Source organism: Peromyscus eremicus, chromosome 14 (genome assembly GCF_949786415.1).
Source record: "Peromyscus eremicus chromosome 14, PerEre_H2_v1, whole genome shotgun sequence".
Taxonomy (NCBI): Eukaryota; Metazoa; Chordata; class Mammalia; order Rodentia; family Cricetidae; genus Peromyscus; species Peromyscus eremicus.
This window is the reverse complement of record NC_081430.1, coordinates 15,315,380-15,336,603: the sequence shown is the minus strand read 5'-3', so window position 1 is coordinate 15,336,603 and position 21,224 is coordinate 15,315,380. Positions and strand designations below refer to the sequence as shown.

General features: G+C 40.5%; 1 protein-coding gene across 2 annotated transcripts in view; it reads left to right on the top strand.

Annotated features, from left to right (window-relative positions):
• The window catches only part of Stxbp6 (syntaxin binding protein 6), a 239,112-nt gene that overhangs the window by 52,726 nt on the left and 165,162 nt on the right, over positions 1-21,224 (top strand). For both annotated transcript variants that reach the window (XM_059279246.1, XM_059279245.1), the window contains exon 2: positions 17,927-18,115. In XM_059279246.1, the coding sequence (XP_059135229.1) occupies positions 17,962-18,115 (154 nt within the window). In that variant the 5' untranslated portion in view covers positions 17,927-17,961. The remainder of the gene's footprint in view (positions 1-17,926; positions 18,116-21,224) is intronic.

The following is a 21,224-nucleotide window of genomic DNA, read 5'->3' as shown; positions in this document are numbered from 1 at the left end:
TCAATCGGTAGGTGAGTGTTGCCTGCAATTTTGCATGTGTATAATTAGTCTCATCTCCATCTTTCTCTGCACTATAATTCCCAGCAAATCTTCAGCCGACTTGTGGGCGGATGGCACTAATGTGATGTGTTTTCAGCCCATGGGTGGGATTAGTTATGTTTCCTTGCAGTCTGATTTCAGACGATGACTGCCCTGACTTATTTTTCCAAGTGAGGCCACATTGTAGGTAGATTGACTCTTCTTAGATCAAGGCTTCTCTTCTCTTGTACTCAGTTTAGACTGAGAGGCATACCCATGTAGTTTATAAAACAAGTCCGCCCCTTCTTCAGACTCACAGATAACCAAGGTCTTTGGAAGCATAACTTTTCTTTACCTATTGCATAACTCATTTCCTATATACAGTCTCCTAAATCTTCTCTAATATCATCGGTCCTCATAGTAACCCTCCATGCTTACTGTTCTTTACAAGAAGCAGCCAGTGATGGTGCAGGCCAGTGATTGCAGCCATTAACAGTTGGGTGGCTGAGGCAGGAGGATTATAATTTCCTATAAAATGAATTCAAGGTCTGCCTGAGCTACAAAGTAAGTTCAAGGCCAGCTTGGGCAACTTTGTGAGATCCTGTCACAGCTGCACTGCCATCCTCTCCTCTTCCTCCTTCTCCTCCCTCCTTCCCTCTTCTTCCCCCTTCTCCTCATCCTCCTCCATTTTTTCTAGGAACTGGAGCTTGAACTTAGCCCATAGAATAGTGATGCACGTATCTCCTGCACTTGGCTCACGTGCTGTGGTAGAGACTCTTAATGTTGATTTAACACTTATGAGGAAGAGGCTGTACTATGCATTGATCCCTGCATACATGCTGTATGTGCTCCGTATAGAAATGCAGCCAGTGCTGAGGGATGAGCAGCCCCCTTGCTGGGATTCTGAGGTCAAAGGCTTAGGAACAGTTAGCTTTTCAGGAGGAGCCCTAACTCCTAGGTGCCTGCTCCTTGTCTGCCTCTTCTCCCATGAAATAAGTTTTCTACTGTGTTAACAGCCCCTTCCCGGTGACTCTCTCTGGGTTGTATATTGGTCTGGGACTTTGGGACCTTTTCTCTTCTTGTGCTTTTCATCAGCTTTTCCCCTATGTCTTCCCTTGTTAAAATCTGGCTATGGAGTTGTTTATTGTTTTTTTCCAAGATGAATTTCTCAGTAGTTTAATAACATGGCACAGAATAAAATGGAATCTCAGCACAGTAGTTGTATATCAAACCATAAGTTTTTTACTTCTCAGGTTCCATTAAGAAGTTAGGGCATCTCAATTTTGTCTTAGACAGAATAGGTATCTATAGGACTTGGATTTTGTAATCAAGCTAGTTTATTCCTGGGTATTTTTACTTTGACTAATTTCCAGGTGGTTTCTAAGTTAATTGCTTAGAAAAAAGGATGAAACGTTTCATTTTCTGCACTGTATTGTCATGGCTCTTACACTTTTAATCACTTGCTTTCTCCAGCTCACAAAGTGTACAGTGAGCTAGCTTTGTATTTACATACCACTGAGAAGATTAGGATAGATGATTAGAATTGGAATAGTAGAAAGTAGCACAACCACTTCTCAGACAACTCAGCATCAATGCAGTATGCAGCCAAGAAGCCCAGGCCATCAACAAACACCAAATGACTTCACATTAATTAAGTCATTGATCTTTTGCAGAGATGTGGCATGGAGGGGATTTATCAACCTTAATTTGTTCTCAGTTATTTATCTTAATTTGGTGAATAAAAATTCCTGATCTATAGCCCTGTGCTCTTTCTCCTCAGGTTTACCTTGTGGAAACCTTTCCGAACAGTAGAGAGGTTTCTGTTTTATGGGAAGACACATAGAAAATGGTCAGACTATGTCCTAATGTGTAGTAGAAGACAGTTCACATAAGGAATAAAGCACAGCATGGTTGTCTTATACTGATCCATGGGCATTGTTTAATTCTTCATTCTCCAGGTATTTTGGAGTTAACCACAGAAATCTAAGACAGTTGCTTCATAGGACTTTCAAAGAGTGGCTAGTTACAAATGAAAAATAATAAAAAGAGTAAAAAGAACACAGCTCTTCTGTAACTGAGCCATCAGTTTTAACCAGTGGTCCTTGTGATGGCAATGGTCATGCAGAACCTCCCTGCAGGTTCAGTGCTCCATCTGCTCAGTACCCTGACAGCGTGACCCTGCTGGGCCTTCCCTTGGGTTACTGGGGGAAATGGGGGTCCACTCGTAGGCTTCTTAGTCTCATTAATTAAAAAAAAAATAAGAAAGGACTCAATGAGAAGCTCAAGGACAATTTTATTAGATTTTAAAAGAAAAACCCCAAGGCAGGCAAGCTGTAAGAAGGGTGATAGAGAAGAGAAGGGGAAAAATAAAAACTCATGCTGTGTTAGGTTGGCAACACAACACATAAGGGGAGCTTTGGAGGGGTGCAGCCCTAAGTGTTAGGAAAACCACACTTAGAAAAGGGATACAAAGAAGAAGAAAAAAGGAAAAGTTGTCCTGTTTGAAATAATTCCAAAAACCAGCCCATAATGTATGCCACAGTATAGCTGGGTTATGCAAGCAACTGTGCTAAGGGCGGGAATTCTGTGGTGGAAAAACAGATTATCTTATTAATGTGATCCTTATTCCTCCCATCTCTTTAGCGTGGCTTAAGGTGAACCCGCCTTCCTCAGGAGTGGCTCCTTAGCCAGGCCATGGAGCAGCCAGGCTGGAATGTTAAGTGTCCATCCACCCAGGCCAGAGATTGCATTCTCCTGCCAAAAGGAAATAGTTTTCCCTTAATGGGCCGCTGCTGCCACAGTGGCACATGAAGTGGCTGTCCTGTTTCTCACTGAGATTCCTAGCACAGACTTGGCACATTGTAGATACACAGTGACATGATTGACTAGAAGGAGGAACGCATAAATAAGTTGAGTTTCTGTGGAATGCCAGCATTTATGCAGAAACAATAACTAGGATATCAGAGAGAGAAGGAACCATCAGGCTGGTATTTATAAGGCTCATCAAGTAGAGACACATCTTTGGGTGTGCGTCTTTGCCTGCTTACCCAGTGATTTACTCTGGAAAAATATTTCTGAGCAGAATTGCTGTTGTGCTGGGTGTACCAATTTGAGAAGTTTTTTTTTTTTTTTTTTTTTTTTTTTTTAATAAATATAACTGAAATGTTCTCCACAAGTTGGCCACACATGGGTCTGCTGATATTCCACATTCCTTTCATCCCCATCACACATTTCAGGGTGTTCATATTTGTCTTTCTGGGGCCTGTACCTTACCAGTACAGCAGCCATGTTGGAAGAGAGAGTATGGAAGATGTTTATGTGATAAAAATAGTTGCTTTTTTGTTTGTTTCGATGCTCTTGGCTTACTCCCATCCACCTAGAGGTAATTATTTTGTATCTCAGCTTCACTCTCCCACTAATCAGTGTTTTGTATTTGTTTGAATTCAGTTCTGATTTACCTTTTTAAAAAACTGTATGTTTTGAATGTTCTGCATCCTGTTTACTTCGGTATGTATTCCAGGTTCTACATCCTCAGTGACCAGAAAGCAAGGGACTTATGAGTGGGACCATTCTTGGAGAACTTGTGGGATTCAAACACAGAAGGCAGGCTGACTGATGGTTGATTCAGTGTGAGCAAGGAAATAGGAAGGTGTGGTGACTGAGCCATATAAGATTATAAGGAAGGTGAAGGATACAGGCCTTGGGCTGCTGAATTCTCTTAACTTGCAAGAAAGACTGAAAATGTGTTTTACATAAAAATATGTATTTTTCTATGTTCCCAAGCCTAGACAATTTATTCTTGCAAAGCTGTGCATTTATAACCTTCATTGGGGTCTTTACCTCTTCACGATTGGGAATGAGTTTGTTGGTTTGTTTTGTGCTGGAAAATAAACCCAGAGATACTAAGGGATAATGATCTTTAAACATATTTTTTCCACCTCCCCCTACACCCTTTCAAATTACCCTTAGCACCAAACAGACATTCAAGAATGACATCATGGTTGTCTCACACTTTTTCTTGTGATCACTTCTTTGTTTGTGGACTTTCTAAAGTGTGTGAATTCTGTTGAGAAACTTCTCGATAGAGTAGTCACTGCATTTGACCTCAGGCTGTGGTCTTCCTCTCAGGGCACACCCATTGTGCAGATCACAGGTAGAAGCAATGACGGAAATGTCCTACTGTGTCACTCACACAGAGCGAACAGCTTCCTGAGGCATTCCCTCTGGCTTCCCACTGAAGTGAGCTGCCTGCCTAATTCCTGCAAACTGGTCTGATTAACTTCTGTAATTACATTTCAAGGATAGACTTAATAGAGCAAGGATTTTCTGACCACCAGTCTCTGAAGGATTAAGCTGGACCTGCCTCCTCTATCATGGGGCAGCAAATTCTCCTTCTTATTTTAATCTGTTGCTTGCCTCTTTGTCTTTGTCTTTCTCCTTGAATATTTCTAGTTTGTCTGTTTCCTCTGAACCTCACAAAGAGCTCAGGCTATAGTAGTTCCTCAGAAAATGTTGAATGAAGAGAGTTTATTCCTGTTCCCCAGATGAATTTGTTACCTCGGTTTAGAAAGGAATGCTGTATGCTAAGAACAGAAATATTCATCAAGCCTGGGTAGATGTCCAGTTAGAAGAGCTTGGCTCCGCCTTTTCCAATCTGATGATTAGTAGTGAAGGGCAGTAACTCTGTTCTTTATTCCTTTGCCCAGTCAGCTTCTTCTCAGCTACTGTATTGATTTGTGGACTTGTTAGTTATTCTTGTGAGTGAAAACTCCTGAGAAGAAGCTGTGTCTGCAGAGACTGATTGACTGATTAGAATTTCAGTAGTGTGGAGAGCTTGGAATGTAACATTCCAGAAGCTAACTACCTTATCTTGGGCTAGCTTTAGCTCCAAGAACAGCCATTCCTTGCCCAACCTCTGTGTCAGAAATAATATCCTATGACTAATAGATACAAACCTTTGGAGTCTATTGACCTAGCAGACACACTGGCTTTCACCAACCCAAAGCTAAGAATGCGGTCAATAGTATCATGAGCCTATAGAAAAGCTTTCCTCATCTCTCTGAAGTACCCACTAGTGTATTTTAAACTTGCCTTGCTTTATGACTTCCTTTGGTTTGTGAAACTATAAAACTTAAACTGCTTTCACAATGGAACATGGAATTTGTGGTACCCGAAATCTGTGTTCCTGAGCATGGTCACTCAAAATGCTCCAAAATAAACTATCTCTTATTCTCTTTAAAATGAGAGCTTTGGTTTTATTGTTGACATTCTTCATATTCACTAGAATGCTCTGGAGGGGAAAAGATTCCATTGTTCATTCTCTTCAGAATCCTCAGTTTCTAGAAAGGGCTACCATATTGAGTGAGCAATATATGTTTTTTTCCCCTAATTTTGCTCTGTGTGTGCATTTTCTGTTGTTTTTTTCTTTCTTCTTTTTCTAAATGTTCCTTCCATTCTGCATCTTCACAGGTCACAACATTATTTTCAGTGCAGTAGATTTCAGCTGCATCCTGTCAATTATGTTTTTTTTTTTGTTGTTGTTGTTGTTGTTTTGTTTTGTTTTTTGAGACAGGGTTTCTCTGTGTAGCTTTGGAGCCTTTCCGGGAACTCACTCTGGTAGACCAGGCTGGCCTCGAACTCACAGAGATCCACCTGGCTCTACCTCTCGAGTGCTGGGATTAAAGGTGTGAGCCACCACTGCCTGGCCTTGTCAATTATTTTATCTTTAGGCTGTCAGTTTATATGCCTAGACAAGGGCAGTAGCTGTCAAAGGGAGGCAGAATTACTGGGGCAAGATCCATTGTTCGCCTTTTTCTGTCCAGGAGAGGTGAGGATGTGTCCTCTCTTTCCTCACAGATTTGAAAGATGAAGCAGGATGCCATTTGAGAACAGCTAGTGTCAAATACATTGTGTGGGACGTGTGTTGACGCATGCGTTCAGATATTCTTTTATGCTGGCAGTCTGTCAGGGGCAGAGCACCGCAGGTGGGAGCTGATTACCACATAATCCTTCCCACAAGTCTTGTGAAGTGGGTGCACTATCCTATTTCAGATATGCAGACACAGGCCTCAGAGATGGAAGGTTTTATCCAAAGTCACAAGGCAAAGGCAAAAATTGGCGTAGACCGATGATGGCAAATGTCGACATCTTATCACTCTCCGTCAGCTGTCAAATTGGGGTAGGAGAAAAGTAACCATTATCCTTTGACCTCAGCTTCCTGGTCACAGGGACTTGAATGTCCTTCTAATTTGTCAGTGTGAGGCACTATTAAATTTAGTGTTAATTGAGTTTATTTTTAGGTAGTATTCAATGGACGGATTTTTTTTTCTCATCATTATCAAATATTGTTATGACTACTTAGGCCAGAAGTTAGTTGTTTTCTGGACCATGTTGATTAAGAGGGATTGACATTGAATGACAGAACTGCTGATTGGATGGGGCAGAGTCTGCGTTTCCATGTGGGCCTTGAGTCTGACCTGTATTTGTAAGTTATTCTATAACAATCTGAGACATTAACTAAGGCTCTCTATCCATGATTTATCCCAACCACATAGAGATTTCACAGTCTTTGGAAACTACATCCTAACCTTCATATTCCAGCACATTGCTTCTGGGGAGTCTCAAGCAAACCTGTAAAGTCTCTGCAGTTACCCAGCAGGACCTCATGCAGCTGCCTGCGGAAATCAGGGTAGTCCTACCATTTCTGAGAGCCTTTTAATAGAGCACTGATTACAGATTGCAGGCACCTGGTGCTGTTTTTGTATTGCGGCTGAAGGGTACCATTTCAAAGACAAGCATTGGGCTTGACTGGTTCCTATTTCCTGCTCTGTTGCTTGCCAGGAATAGGTACCAAGAAGCCCATACAACAGCTGATCTGGCTCCTAGTGTGGAGAGTACCAATGCCAAAGTGTTAATTCCCAGAACGATAATGTGTGTGTGAGTTGCCCTGGATGTATTAACCTGACAGTGGCTCAGAGCCCCAAGATTGTAGGACTTCTGCTAACTGGGATCAGCACAGAGATCTATGGGTGGGACTAGGCCAAGATTATTCTGTGCTTCTTGGACTCCCCAGCATGTTCCACTTGGGCTTATTCCACTTTAGACCTCAACAGCCAAATGAGAAAACACAAACTGTGAAAATTCAAGAGGAAAGAGGTGCTGGCCTAAAATCAAGGTTTAGAAAAATCTATGGGCTTGAGGTATTGTAAGCGAGAACTTAATTTCGTGCCAATTCTCAAGGAGAAGAATGAATCTGAGAAGTATTCCCACTGTGAGGAATCATGCTTTCTCCTTGTCTTCTCTCCACTCTGCCAGTCTACCACCTGTTCTCATGGTCTACAACCATGGGACTAGTGTAATATTTTATACCATCATATCATGCTTTTTAAATTTTTATTGGAAAGAGCATTATGGTGAAGTAGAGACCAGTATCTAGTCCAAATTTGGACTTTCTTTCTCTTTGGATGTATGCTTCTGAGTTAGATAGAACTGAATGAGATGGATGTCATCGAGATGATTCTGCAAGTAAAATTTGAAGCAGACAAATGCTCAAAATGTGTGCTGACAGTGTCTTTTAATTGACATATTAACTGTAGCTGGGTTGGAACCAAAAAAGGTGTCATGGAATGGTTATTGGTTGTGAAAGCCTTTCCGAGTGTCTCCTCGGTAAAGCAAAACGTATGGAATACCCATGTGAAGTCTTTTAAGCTTTTGAAGCTTGGATCATCGCTGCTGACAAGCTAGGGCTGCTTGGAGCATCACAGAAGTTTGAAGGTATAGAATGTGTGAGGGATGGCAACCAAGAAGGTCAAAGTTGTGCTCTGGAAATGCCAGAGAGGGGCAATACGTAAAGGAGTTGAAAGAGGAGAATACCCCTAGGAACCAGCAGAAACCTTTGAAATACTTGTCTTTCGCAGTTAAGCCTTTTCCAGTTTGGAGAATAGTTTACAAGCTTCATAAAACTGCCTTGTGGCAACCATCTAAGATCTTCTCAGGGACTGACTCCCGGTTGGAATCCAAAGGAGGGTGGCAGACTGCTGTGCTCTGAGGCTCAGTTGGCCTTGTCCTCTGGTGCTGCTCTAGTTGGTGGCCTGCACTTGGGAGAGTAGGGCCTGAAAATGAGGGGGAATAAAGTCTCATGCAGTGGCCAACTGTATTCAGAGCTTCAGACAATTTATGCTCAGAGGGTTAAGAAGAGTTACCTGAGTAAAGTGTACAATCACAAGGACAAGCCACATGTGGCAAAAACATGTTTTTTCATAGAAGGCTACCTGGGAGGAGCATGAAAACACATTCCAAGACAATTACATGTTTTGAAAAAACTGAGGTCACAGGACTCTTGTCTTGTGTTCTTGGGATTTTCTCACAAGCACTCAGAAGTCTCATGCAACTCCACTCTTGGACTATGTTCTGACAGTCCTCTTTCTGGAGATGGACATGTATTGCAAGTCTTACCCTATGCACTAAGTCCCCAGTCTAACTTGGGAAATGAAAATAAGTTATCTTAACGGCACCATGTGATAGTGTTTGTTAACTAAGCTACATGATGTACACATCCAAGATGAACTGATAACAGCAAGGATAACCTAATTTATTGTCTTTGTAGCTGCTGGGCAAGGTTAACAACAGTATCTTGTCCATCAGAAAGCAAAGCTGATCAGAGGAAAAATGAAGTTTGTTTGGATTTACCCAGAATGCAGTTCTGCCTCCCCTTCCTTCCTTTCTTCACTAGAAGATGGTGCAGACGAACAGAGACTCCCCTGGAATCCTGTTTCTAGGTTCAAATTCCTGCATGCCCTTTAAGGCTCTGGGATCAACAGTAATTTATGTAACCACTTACTTTCCTTATCTGTAAAACAGTTTCTCCTCTTCAGATATAAACGTATCTATAAGGCATTTTTAATACCAGATTCACATTTGTGCCTCTCATGTCAGAATTTGAGGCAGTGGCATGGAAAGGTACTTGTGGGAGCTAGAGCAAGTCTTTCTACCAGCATTCTCATTGAACTCCACAGGCACAAAGTCAGGAAACTGACCACTGGGGAGAACAGTTAAGCCTGGAATCAAATCCTTGGCCTGATGATGTTAATGTAAATGAAGCTAACTGTAAGTTTCATTTATGAAAATGAGGCATGGAAGGATATAGAATCTTGCCTTCTAAACTAACATGGTAAATGTGTGTAAAATGGACCCATGAGGTATCATGTTTTTATGTGCTGCCCTTGGCTGATGGCCGAAGGTACCACTGATGACACAGCAACTGTTGAAAGCACACTGAAGTTCTCATCCAAACTGTAAAGCAGGGGCATTCTCGCAATCAGGTATTCTGATATCGAGTACTGATGTAAAACTGATGATAGAGGCTATTTTGAACAAGTTTTACAGTAGTTTAAAAGTAGTTGATATCATAACTAGTTTCATCCATATTTTAAGTATTTAGGAAGCTCGTATACATAAAAATTGGAAGTTCACTCTAAAAATTTAGCTTTTTAATATTATAATTCAGGTATATTTTGAAATAGAATTTGCTTAGTTGAGAAAACTTAAAATATACCTAAGATTCTAGTCAGTATCTTCTGTAAAAGGCTAATTCTATTATTGCTAACGATTTCTGTGTGTGTGTGTGTGTGTGTGTGTGTGTGTGTGTGTGTGTGTGTGTTTAATCTATACCTTCAGCCCTGTTTCTTTTTCATATCTTCTCTTCAGCACGAGTGAAGCAAGGACGGTAATCAACACGTATGCCTAATATAGCACATAATTAAGCTGTTTGCGTATAGAATCGACCCTGCGTGGTTTCGTCTGTATTTGGACATGATTGGAATTGGCTTGGCCATTCCCAGTGTTTGCTCCTGTAGGTGATGTTCTCAAACCAAAGCAGTGTTATTAGTTTCATTGTTATTGTTGTTATTATTACTATATGTTGGTTTTGTCATATGTTTGCTAATGTTAGGATGTGGCAATTTACAAATACAATGTAAACAAACTTGCAAACCAAGTCTGTGGCAGAGCAGGATTTGTTTTTGAATATTATACCTATGAGAAGGATGGACTTAGCAAACACATAAACAAGGAAAGAGGAATGAACATAGTGTAGGTTTGTAACTGAAGTAGACATGAGTCATAGGCACAGAGAATCCTGTGAACATGTCTCCTACAGAGGAAAGTATATATTTAGGGAAAAGAAAGCCAACTCTCACACATTCGTAGCCAATAATGGAGACTCTCCCCTCCTTAAAGACTTCATTGTGGCCAAGGCTACTGTCTGTGGTGGTCAATGGTCTGTGTTTACACTGTCCAAATATGTGCGGTTACAGGAGTAAGTGGAAGCTGGCATGTGACTGCTGCTCTTCTGTCCAGACTGTGGCCTGGCAGGGGCTGCTGCTGCCTAGAGGAAAATGTCCCCCTCTAATGACCATTTTCCAGCCCCGGATCACTCATAGCATTACCCCCTCTCTCCCAATGATTTGGTATCGACTGGAATCAAAGACAGTGAGTCTAATCGCTGGATCCCAGTGAAGTGTGTTTTTATGGCTTTCAGGTTCGGGGAGGGTAGTTTTGAAGTCACAGATGTTTATGAAAGCATTCTAGCTTAGTGACAGTGAGAGCAGGAAGAAAATTCTCTGGCTTATTTTCTTAGTTTGAATTCAAATAATGGTATGAATTTAGTAGAAAACTTGTTTGTAGACATTTTTCTGGGTATAAGAATGTAAGTATGCTAGGCATGGTGGCACACACCTTTAATCCTAGCACCTGGGAGGCAGAAGCAGGTGGATCTCCATGAGTTCAAAGCTAGCCTAGTCTACAGAGTGAGTTCTAGGAAGGCCAGGGCTACATAGAGACTCTATTCCAAAGAAACAAAAGCCAAACAACAACAAAAAGATGCAAGTGCAATTGTACATTCAGAGGCTCATTTTTAGTTCTGTAGCGTCTTTATTTCCACTCTGCATTATTTCACTCTCATTTTTCCAAATTGGTATCTATGAGTCTTTTTTTTTCATTTTTTTTCCTGTTTTCATGTGTAAGTGGTATTCATGTGTGCATCTGTGCATGTGTAGCATGTGAGGGTGCGTATGAACATGGTTGGGTATGCTTCTGGAATTATTTTGACTCTATTTAATGAGGCAGGGACTCTCGGTCAAATTCACAGGTCATTGATATGGCTAGTCTCATTGGCCAGCTTGCTCTGGGAATCCCATTGTAGCCTTCCAAGGCTGGAATTATAGGGGGGCTGCCACACTCACTTATGAGGGTTCTGAGGATCTGAAATCCTATCCTGTATGCATGGCCCTGATTTAAAAACAAAACAAAACAAAAACTGTAATATTCCATTGGGTAGATGGGCTCCAGTTCCTCTGTATTTAAACAGTGAAAATTTATGAGTGTTACATTATCCATAAACTGTTTCTTTTGAAATGAGCCTGAGACAAGCATGTGTCTATGTTGCAACATTCACATTTCTCTAATAGTCAAGTTTCTGGTTCAATGGGTTCCTGCTTAAATACTATCTCCACAAGAGGAAATTGTAACTCTTTCCTGTAATCTGTAGCCAAAAAGGAATTGGCTAAAAATGTCATAATTTACCATTATAAAAATACATAGCTAATATTCTTATTTGTAGTCTTGAGATGATTCATTCAGCAGCTATATTGACCTATATTTAGGATTGAATGTGCAAGTGCTTTGTAAATTCATGAAGGGCTATAGACACGTAAGGATTCCTTACTAGCACTGTGCAGAGCATCTGCCATGGACACCTGCTCAGGAAACATTTTTACTAGTGTGTTTAACAAGTAAGTCATTAAGTACAGGGGGGCCACCCTTCCTACCAAAAACAATGGTACCAAACCTGTTTGTGCAGCAGAATAAGCTGAAGACACCACAAGGTCCAGGCCTTGGTCCTTGAGCCCCTCTGTGACCCAGAGACCCCAGGTATAAAGTCTGCTTGATGCCCACATCCTATCAATATTTGTCTGACAGGCTAGAGAAAGGTTTTTTTTTAATCTTTTTTTTTCATATTCTTTTATCTTTTTAGAAGTGTGTGGCTCCTTTAAGAGTGTTTTCAAGTATGTTATGTATTTTATTAACTCGGTCTTAACAACCTTGTGAGGCCTTAAGTATGGGTTTTTGATCCTTTGTGCCAGTGGCCTCCCAACCCCATGGCAAGCTTTCTTTAGGATTGTTTATACCAATAATAACTCCTTGAGTTATTGTAGTTACTGTACTTTAAAAGTTTGAATGTTATCAGCTTCATCTGTCTATTGTACCACCTTATCTGATTTCTCTCGGTTTCTACTTATGAGAACTATTAGTTGAGCTACATGAAAGAATTGTTGACAGCTATAAAATGTTCATCTGACTCATTCTTTATCCACATGTGTATGAGCTATACTATGGTGGATATTTTCTCCTTGAGAAGTATCTTTTTAGAGAGTAATGCCTCAGAAAAACTATTGTGCATTTAAAATGAGCATCATTTAAACTAAGGGAAGTGTTTTTAAAAGAGCTTAATTTGTCTCATTGTCTCATTGATCTTAACATATGAGATCAGAAAAAATAAAACCAATTTTATTTTCAAAACAAATTGCCTTTTTTCTGACTCTCAGATAAAGTTTTTTTTTTAATTTTGGAGCAAATTAAATATTTTTAGATTATTTTAGACTTAATGCTTATGTAATGATATCTGGTTATAATATTTAATATTTTTATAGTGTACAACAGAAGCAGAGTAGCTTAACACTTTTCTGCTTTGTTTTCAACGTTTACAACACTGAACTTTTCTCATCCTGATCATACCCAAGGCACAGAGAGTAAACAATTCAATGTAGCTGGGCTCTAGTCATGTTTAATCTGACTTGTTAGAACATTATGTGGGACAGTGCAGAAGGCTGACTGCTCTGAGTTGGGAGCCAAGGTGGAGTCCTTTAGAGGAATCATCAAAATCCAATGGTGAAGACTAAAATGAGGCATAAGAAACCAGAGCGGTGGAAAACTGGTAGAATCCAGAAATATTAAATGAAACCCATAAGACTTGATGACTGGTTGGTTATTATGGGTAACTGGAAGGTTTGAAAGAACAAGGAGAGTCTAGGACATCTCTTGGTGAAAATTCTCAGCCTGCAGCTAGGTGTCAGGAAAGCAGACTGTGTTAGATAGTCTGTAGTAGTCAGCTGTTCTTCACTGTGACAACATACCCAAGAAATGTCAACTTTAAAAGATTTATTTTTGTTTATGGTTTCAGAGATCTCAGTTTATGGTCATTTGGCTCCATTGCCTATGGCAGAGCCTAACATCATAATGAGAAGTGCATGACAGAGCAAAGGTACTAGCCTATGGTGGCCAGGAAGCAGAGAGAGAGGAAGAGGGTCCGGGGGAGGGTCCCAGTATCACCTGCAGGGAACTTCTTCCTAGGCACTTAGGACTTCCCACAAGGTCCCTCCCCTCCCCGTAGCACCGTGGCCTTTAGGGGACATTTAAGATCTAAACCAGCCTCATCAGACACTCTTTATTGAACGTATTTCAAAAGTGGCAATGCAGAACAATCCGGTCTTAGACCATGATTTATTTCTATGGTTTTTGAGTCCACTTTACTAGAGTTCAGATGCACTCAGGAAGATGAGCTGTTTTCCCCCAGTGTCCACCAGTGTCCACCACCTTGGACCTTACCTTTGAGGATTCTAACACTGATACCAACACGCTGAGTTGCATCTACCTCAGTGAAATCATACTAACCTCATGATATTTAAAACCAGAAATTCTTATTACTCATTTATAATGAATGTTTTCATGGGCACACAGTTTACAATACTTGTGTTGGTACAGCTAGCACCAAAACATAACCAGAAGATTATATGTCAAGCAGGGTATCGGAAGACATAAGGTAATAAAACTGGGTAATTCAAGTATCTGTTAATATTGACCTAAATAAATGGGCTGTTGTTAAAACAGAGTTTCTCCTCAGGTGAGACTTAAGGCCTACAAGCTGTATACCACAGAGCCATGTACATGATTATGAATACTGTGGCAATAATAGTTTTGGCTTCACTGTAGTCTCTCCTAGTCTTCCTGGTCTCCTGAATCTCATGTATCAATTATAGAGGAAACCAAAAACATTAGTTTTGGGGATACCAGAACCTCTTGACAAGTATACCTCTTTCATTGTGTTTTTTACCTGCCTGGTCCCTGAGAGCACCTGATTTCCAGCTCCTACCCTAATGAATACTCTTATTGGAGAGCCATTTCCCTAAGGTGGCCATCTACTTTTAAAAAAGAATCTTTACCAATTCTAAATGATTTATGCTGAAGAAGACCTTGAAGAAGCGTAAAACTGAAAAAGTATGGTCTCTGCCACCATCACTTAATGTCGCCAGCTGCTGTGCCTTGCAGATGAAACTGTAGATTGTTTTTCTGGCTAGAAAAGCTTTATAAACTATTTGCTTTAGAAGCTGTGGACCAATAAAAGGGGAAGTGTCCACAGAGTGATGCGGGTAAAGTAATAAGTTGTCATTGGTGCATGGTTGCGGCTGGAGTCTTGTATCCTGAAAAGTGACATCAGTTCTCAGGCTGGTACTGAAAAATCAGCTGTAAGATCTGAAGACTTCATGAAGTTGCTTGTGTGGATCCGGGGTGGGAAACAAATCCCCTGTACTGTCTTCCTGAATCCACTACTGAAATGTTCCCTTCTCTACCAACTGCAACCTTTCTGGTCAAAGTTTTAGTTTTGTATAGGGTAATGACTTTTAAACTTGGTGACCAGATGACCCATAGAAACCTGAGAATGAGTTAGAGAGTTGTTTAAAATACAGTTGATATGATTCTGATTTGATGAATTCAGATGTGTCACTGGATTTGAGATAGCTAAACAGTGCCTGGCTTGCTCTCTGATTCTTCCCCTTATAGTCTACTGTACATTAATATTCCCAGAATGATACTGAAAACATACACCTTCATGTACTTCAGAAAGCCCTGAACAAAAAACACGACACTTGACCCTAGAATGAATATGATACTCTCCCAGTAGTGAATTTTCAAAGGAGAAAGACCTATAACTCCCCATTTTTGTATTTGTATAGAAGAAACCATCTGTGTGTATCTATACATGAGAAACAGTGAGACTTTGCTAAGTAAAGTTGAATACTATTCTTCCAGATACCTTCTGCTATACATGAGTACATTCATTCAATTTTTATAGTTCAAAAGATTTTATTATTCATATCATATTAGGAGTTAATAAAATCTTCTACCTTCAAGATTTTAAAAAAAATTGAGGCACTGGAATGCATTATCTGAATATATTAACCTATTTAACTCTTTACTTCCAAGAGGAAGGTAACGGCATTGCCATGTTGTACTAAGTCAGTAGTTCTCAACCTATAGGTTCAGACCCCTTTGGGGGTTTCACAGAGATTGCCAGACACCATTGGAAAACACAGATATTTTCATTAAAATTTATCACAGTAGCAAAATTGCAGTTATGAAGTAGCAATGAAATAATTTTATGGTTGGGTGGGTCACCAAAACATGAGGAACTGTATTAAAGGGTCACAGTGTTAGGAAGGTTGAGAACTCTGGACTTAATCAACTGAGAGTCAGAAATACTAAGATTTACCCATCAATCTTGAGCCTTATATGTTGGATCTGAAATTTAAACCTGAGTTTGTTTGATTTTAAAACTTGGGCCCAGAGAAGTTTGTAATTTATCTTTCCTCTGCCCCTTCCATTTGTGAATACCAGTATAACAGAGTAACGAAGCTCACTTCAGTATCTCACCAGTTGTCAACAGAATAAGATGTTTGAAAACCTTGGTAAGACAGGTGTGCCTCTTTTGTCTTCTGATGGATTTTATACAAAGTGACATTAGTTCTCTATTACCTTTCAATATATACCTTCCAATCAAGGTGAAGAAGCAATGCCATGCCAGTTGGGGAAGTTCCCGATGTGATTGAGAATCCGGCTTGTTTTCTTCCTTGCCTTTCTTTTCTGTGTTTTCCTGTGTGGGAGACACGAAAGACTTCAGAGCTAGGAAACCAATGTTTTTCTCTATTTAAAAAAAGCAGAACAGAAAAGAAGAGTGCCCACCGGAAAAAAAAACTCCCAACAAATCATAAAAGTGTCGTAGGACAGTAAGACAAGTGCATGGTGACAGAATTTCTTTGTGCTAGCTTGAGGGCTGTCACAGTGGTCACACAATGAAAACAGGCACACCTACACTATTGTCACTGTTTCTTAGCCAGTGGAGAGAGAGCCTGGTGGCTGGCAAAAACTGTTGTCAGAGCTCAAGTAGGTCAGAATATATACAGTGTTATATTCAGCCATTCCTCGCTGAACTGGCTCTAGCCTACCAGAGAAACCTGTGATGGAGTCTGTAATCCGCCCTTGTAGGACAGAGACCATATCTTAATTTTCATGGCATTTCTAACACTAAGCACAGAGTAGCATAGAGTGGGGGCTCCTCTATCAACTGGTCAGTTTTAGGGCAGTCTCAACAAGGCTTTGAGCGACTGCTGTGTCATATACTGCATGCAGCACTCCAAACAACCTGTGTGTAAGTGGGACCAAGGCTTTTCCTGCACCTTCAGTTCTGATTGGGACATGTGATGTTTGTGTGTGGGCAAGTGTGCATGCATGTGTGTATGTGTGGAGGCCAGAGACCAATCTCAGATGTCTTTCCTCAGGCACCGTCCACCTATTTCAATTTTTAGCTCCTTTGGCTTGTCACTCACTGAGTAGAACAGGCTGGCAGGCCAGGGAGCTCCAGGTACCTACCTGTCTGAACCTCAAAGCTCTGGGATTACAAGTCCATGCCACCACAGCTAGCCTCCCCGCCCCCAACAGGGTTCTGGCGATCAAACTCAGGTCCTTGTGCTTTCATGAGCTTTCTCCCAAAGTCTAATTCTGAATTTTTAAATTGCCTGAATAAATATTGGTTGGTGATGAGTAGAAACTTATCTGTGACGACAGTGGTGGAATATAGTAGATTTGCCTAGTACTCTTGAGCTGGATTTCCGTTCAGGTTGATCTTGAACATGAAGACAGAAGCAGAATTCAGACCGTCAGGAAGTACAAACTTCGGGAAACCAAATACAGTGTGAGGACTGTGACTGCACTGGTTTGTGTGTGTTAAGGGAGGGGTGGTTCATGAGTCAGCAACATACTGCTTCATTTTCTTAGTTGTTGGTCAACCACTACCAGTTAACCACAGGGGGATAGTGGGACCTGCTGAGTAGCACTTCCAAAATATGTAGCACGAGTCTGACATAGATTTAGAATTCGATGTCCACTGGGGCTGAAGGAAAATACAGAAGATTTAGCAAGGGTCCAGAGAGTGGCAGGTCTATGCAGTAGGGCCCACTGCAGGAGGCTAGTACACAAGAGCTCCTTACTTAGCAGATGAAAGGCAGCTGAGCAGTGGGGAAATCAATGCTCTTCTGTTTCTTATATGGCTGTTATGTAGAGGATGACATAATTATTTCCACTATGAATGGCATTAGGAAAATGTATTTACATTGAAGTTGAAGGAGATTTGGAAAGGGCAAAAAGAACTAACTGAGGGGTTGTTAGACAGTGGAAAGACTTCTCAACTGCAAGGGTTGTTCCTGACAAGGGAGAAAGAGGATGGATACTGTTGCCGGTTAGGAAGAGGCACAGCTTAGGTAGAGATTATGAAGCCCTTAGAACCCATTGCTTGCTGTTCATGTCACATTGTGCTGGGCGTTTCAAGTAGTGAAAAACACACCCCTTTTCACTTTACATCTTTATAGTTAGTGCACCAAGAAGAGCTCGTTGTTAATGTTTCTGTAATGCAGAGGTTAAAGCTGCCCACTGAGCAACACTGCACCTGCAGACCCTCCCTGCTCATTCCTCCGAGCCCTACAGTATTGTCAGTGCCAACTTTCCTTTTCTTTTTCTTCAGAAAATCCCCTGCGTGCCCTCCTCGCTTGCCCTACAATGAGTGCCAAGTCTGCCATCAGCAAGGAAATTTTTGCACCTCTCGATGAAAGAATGCTGGGAGCTGTCCAAGTCAAGAGGAGGACAAAGAAAAAGATTCCTTTCTTGGCAACCGGGGGTCAAGGCGAATATTTAACTTACATCTGCCTGTCAGGTAATGAAAACTGAATAACAGTATGGAAACGACTTCTGTTTTAACATGCTTAATTCTAAGGCATCTGGGAGGGGCCTGTTCATGTGGTGATATCTGCCTTCCAGTCTTTTCTATCCTCTCTGTTGTCATCCTCTCCTTGTTTCCTTGACGCCGTTTCCTCTGTTGTTGGGATTTCTTTGTATGGGAAAGATCGTGAAGTTCAGTTTTCCAATCCCTGAAGAGTTTCTGCAGAATTTGGCAGGCATTTTCTTATTCATTCTTTCCTTCAGAGGGAGTGGTCTGTCCTTTGGGAGTTTTGTTTTAGAACCCTTCTTGGTATTTGGATAATTGTCACTACTAGCAGACTGAGCTTCACTTTTTCTCCCCCTAGATCATTGCCAACAATTAGTAATAGTTTTCCTTGAGACAAATATTGTTGCTTTATGGAACAGGAGAAAGAAGATTTCATGCACAAATCATTGCTTTGCCTGACAGCCACTGCCTTGTGAAAAATACCCATCTGTTTTTATAAGCTTAGAATTTTGTCAGATTATTATTTTTCTTTCTGTTTGTGATTAGAGATCTGTGGGATTTACTGCAGATACACACCAAGTTTTTTTTTTTTTCTTTAGATAAAGTCGAGATAAATTTTCCATGAGCTTCTGAGTGATGCTAAGCTAAGCACTAAGGGCATTTGTAGTATTTCTCGTGATATTTCTCATAATAGGAATGGATAAACTAAGCTTACCACAATTCATCTTTTGCAAGATCTTTTTGAGTTGTGGTTTGGGAATAAAACTTTAATTTTAAAACCTATTTTTAGCTTTTAAACAAAATTAAGCATCTGATAAGCTAATCAGAATTAATTTCAAGGTATAAATGACTTTTCAGCACATAGATATGAATTTATATGACTTAGATTAGAATGAAATGAGAATAGCACTTTGATAAGCATGCCTTTATAATTGTTAGAAGGAAACTTTTATTTATTTAGGGGTGAAGGAGTCAACTTGGAAATACTATTATTCTCTCCTCCTTAGATAAGGCATAGGTTGACCAAATTTTGGTATGGCTAGAAAATGTTTTTCTTTCTTTCTTTCTTTCTTTCTTTCTTTCTTTCTTTCTTTCTTTCTTTCTTTCTTTCATTCTTTCTCTCTTTCTTTCTTTCTTTCTTTTTTTGTTTTTTTGAGACAGGATTTCTCTGTGTAGTTTTGCGCCTTTCCTGGAACTCAGTTTGTAGACCAGGCTGGCCTCAAACTCAGAGATCCGCCTGCCTCTGCCTCCCGAGTGCTGCGCCACCACCACCCAGCATGTTTGTGTTTCTTTAGTGTAGTTAAACACTGTTCAAATGGGAGCTAAATTAAGAACCAGTGACTTAAGTTTTTAAAAAAGAAAAAAAATTAGCTGGGTAGTGTTGGCGAACACCATTAATCCCAGCACTTGGGAGGCAGAAGCAGGCGGGTCTCTGTGAGTTCAAGGCCAGCCTGATCTACTAAGGAAGTTCTAGGACAGCCAAATCTATACAGAGAAACCTTGTCTCAGACAAAAAAAAAAAAAAAAAAAAAATCCTTTCTTTGTTTTGTGTGTGTGTGTGTGTGGGGGGGTGTTTTCCCTGCACATATGTCCATATGACATGTGTGCACAATGGTAGTGGTGCTAATAAGGCATCAGATCTTCTGAAACTGGGGATACAGACCTGGGTGAGTCACCATGTGGGTGCTGGAATTGAATCTGGGGCTGCTGGGAGAGCAGACAGCACTCTTAATCATGGAGCCATCTCTCCAGCCCAAAGGAACTTTCTCAGTACCAGCCTAGGACTTTGTTGATAAGATCAAGGTCTTAAAAAAGACTTTCATATTTTAAAGTTTGGATCCTAGCAGGGATTTTTTTGTTGTTGTTTATTTCTGTTTTTATTTTTTAATACCAACAATGGACAAAGTACATACTAATAATCTTGTTTTATATTTGGCTGAGCATAATATTATAATATTATATAATACATAATATTCTAACGTTTTTAAGCTTGATTCTCCTTACTGCACTGAGATTTCTTACAGACACATAATTGAATGAAAAGTGCACGGTCCAGAAGGTAGTTGGATTTTGCCTGGTATATACCTATAACTGAAGGACAACAATTTTCTTTGTCTTTTAGACTTATATTTTTATCTGCCTGTTTCTAGTCTTAAAGTCTCTGTGAGTGGTAATGGGGTTCTAACAATCTCATCTCAGGGAAGCCGTATAACAATCTGTCATGCAGTTGGAGATAATGACCTGGGACTTTCAACTGCATTCCTGTTACAGTCACAAGGCCTTCAGTTTGGAAGTGTAAAACGACAAGAGTTGTTTTTTCCTTGCATTCTAAAAGAGGAAAATCCCTTGTTCTGAAAGTCTTCATCCTTGTCCTTTTGTTTTTTTTAATTGTGAGAGGCTACATAAAGTAGATTTGGCAGCATTTTAACAGACAATAGAATGGAAACCTGGGAAGGAAAGCACCAGGTGGCTTTCACACGCACATTTGTTGCATTATGCTTTTCCCCCTATAAACAACCACGTAATAGCCTCCTTTATCTTCTGGCTTATGTACAATTGGAAGCATATCAGTTCTGATAAACTAATGTTTTATCTAACGAGCCAATCAATATTTTTTTACCTTTTATGTGCCGAGGATCCTCGGTGCTGAGGATACAGTTATGAGAAAAAAGTTATGCAGGTTAGATGGGCTACCGTGGACAATAATTGCTTTAGAAATTCACGTAATTATAAATTATGAAGAAGGCAAAAAGGAAAAGTACAAGTGTACATGTCCGGGAGAATTAGTCCTGTTTGGTAGAGAGGGCTTCTGTGCTGTAAACCGGCTGTGGGTGAGCAAGCAGCGTTCAGGCGCAGCAGTGGTAGTCCCTTGTTTCTCCTGTTTCCTCTGCACTACTAGGGACAGCTTCTGTGTAGCTGACCACAAGTGGGAGATTTTGAAGTAAAAGCCCCCTTCTTGCTATTAGTGTAAATTACTGTGCTTTCGGGGAAGCCACCCCTTTCACCCATTGAAGCATGGTTGATGAAAACCAGGTATTCATTTATAACAGGCAGATTTTTGTATAAATTAGGGCAAGATCTGCAAATAATTTTTATC